This window comes from Cyprinodon variegatus, unplaced genomic scaffold (assembly GCF_000732505.1).
Source record: "Cyprinodon variegatus isolate N-32 unplaced genomic scaffold, C_variegatus-1.0 Scaffold2606, whole genome shotgun sequence".
NCBI classification, from domain to species: Eukaryota; Metazoa; Chordata; class Actinopteri; order Cyprinodontiformes; family Cyprinodontidae; genus Cyprinodon; species Cyprinodon variegatus.
In genome coordinates, this window is record NW_015153059.1 from 4,092 (window position 1) to 6,143 (window position 2,052).

The 2,052-nt window shown below is 44.1% G+C and overlaps 1 protein-coding gene across 1 annotated transcript in view; it reads right to left on the bottom strand.

Moving 5' to 3' along the window:
- LOC107080983 (ubiquitin carboxyl-terminal hydrolase 43-like) overlaps positions 1-2,052 on the bottom strand; it is a gene marked incomplete at its 3' end in the record, with an annotated part of 9,611 nt that overhangs the window by 2,902 nt on the left and 4,657 nt on the right. Inside the window, exon 2 of the mRNA XM_015369191.1 lies at positions 891-1,026. Within this exon, the coding sequence (XP_015224677.1) occupies positions 891-1,022 (132 nt within the window). The remainder of the gene's footprint in view (positions 1-890; positions 1,027-2,052) is intronic.

Consider the following 2,052-nt stretch of genomic DNA (forward strand, 5'->3'; position numbering starts at 1 on the left):
ATATCAAAAAAGTACTCCAGAGTGTTGTTCAGCATGGGGGTGAGTAGAAAATGAAGGCTAATCATGTTTTGGGTGTACTATTCCTTTAAGCTGCTGACTGCCACTACCTCGGGGCCAGAGTGTTTGCCAATACTGGGCACTCTAGCAATACTTAGTTTAGCAGAGTCTAAACTGAGTCTTTGTTTGCCAGTTTTGGATACTCTAGCCAAGCTGAGTTTTTCTGTGTCAAATTGAGTTTTTGTCAACCTGAGTCTTAAAATTTTTTTTGGCTTGGCCTCTCAGCAGGAACTCATCCTGCAAACTGGATTTGTTCGGACCTTCTCTCTCTGGAAGGTTCAACTGAGCTTCTAACTGAGCAGGGGTTCCAAACAGGAAGTTTGGATCCACTTTCAACCAAGAGGTCGTTTGAGCTTCACACCGAGCAAAGGTTTCATCTGCACCACAGCCCGTTCAGGTACCGCAGGAAATCAGAGCGGCAGTCAGCTTCTCCGTTCACTCCAAATAGGAAGTTTGGATCAACTTTCCCCAAGAGGTCGTTTGAGCTTCACACCGAGCAAAGGTTTCATCTGCACCACAGCCCGTTGAGGTACCGCAGGAAATCAGAGTGGCACCTTCTTCATTCTACGCTGAGCAGCACTGGATTTCATCACTTTATTGCTAATAAACCTGTTTAAACTTTTCCCTGGTCTCTCTGTTTGGTCTTCTGCATTTCTGGGTCAGACTTTTAATATAATCATGACAGCATGGGCATCCGGTCCACCAGAGGCTTTACTTCTACTTATGCTTATATGATTTTTTTTTTCTTACGCACACATTTTAAAAACTTTCAAATGTTCTGTTTAAAGGAAGGAAGGAAGGAAGGAAAGTGAGTGATGACGACCACAGCGTACCTGATCAGGAGAGATGTTGCCCTCTGCCGCCACCATGGCTCTCAGGGAAGCTACAGGACCACAGAGAGGTACAGCAAGCCCCACCCGCAGGTACCTCTGACCCTTAGTGCTGAACACCAGCGTGACACACATTGGCCTGAGGGGCAGAACAGAAGCACAGAGACGTGACACAGATAGCAGGTATGGCTGTGGGTGCATGGTGAAGGTGTTGGTGGGGAGTAAGATAAATGAGGAGGCAGAGCAAACTGTTCAGAACCTCCATATGTTTGAATTACTGAACCTTTATTTCCAGGCCTGTCTCATCGAGCAGGTCACATATTTGCATTCAGACACGGACAAGGTATTCCGAATCATCTAGAAAAGCATTCCCAGCCACTATGACCCGTCACAATGCCAAACAGAGATTAATGGATCCGTTGGGGATCCAGGGGAGCCGGCGGCAGCAAAAATAAAAGCATGTTTGTTGAAGACACGTTTAGGCTCGGCTCAGCTTCCTCACAAACGAATGCAGCATCTAATCAAACACGACTTTAATCAGGAAAACAACGGTCGGCTTTTCTCTGTGGATAAACCCAATTTCAAAAGCAGGAACCATCAGGGATGAAAACCAGCTGGGTTTAATCACTCCGTACGATGTAAGGTAGTCCAGAATCAGAATAAAAAAGTATGCATGTGGTCTACAAAAACATTTATTGAAGTAAGAATCATAATGTGTATTTTAAACAGCTATGATGTCTCCATCAGTCTGTAGATGTGACTTAAAGCTGTAATTACAGCTAAATGTGATTCTGCCATGTGGACAGAATATACAGGAACTGCATCCTTTAGTGGTCAGACTTTTACTTTAAAGACCATTTATTTTCACAAAACATAATAATGAAACCATATCATTGAAAATAATTCATCACATCAAAAACTTGAGGTTGCTTTTTTTCAGGGTGAACTGGTTGAAAGCAGGAAGGATCTCCTGATGTGGTCTGTCCTAGGGCCCTGTGACACCTTGCTGATTTCTCCATCGTCTGCCTGACGTCCCAGAATCTCCTAAAACGCTGAACTCTCTATGCATTTTTTTCAATTTTGGGCGCATACATAAAGCCTTAGAAAGAAAAATTAGTCTCGCGAGCTTTCAAGGTTTCACTCGCTAATCAGTCTGGAGACTGTC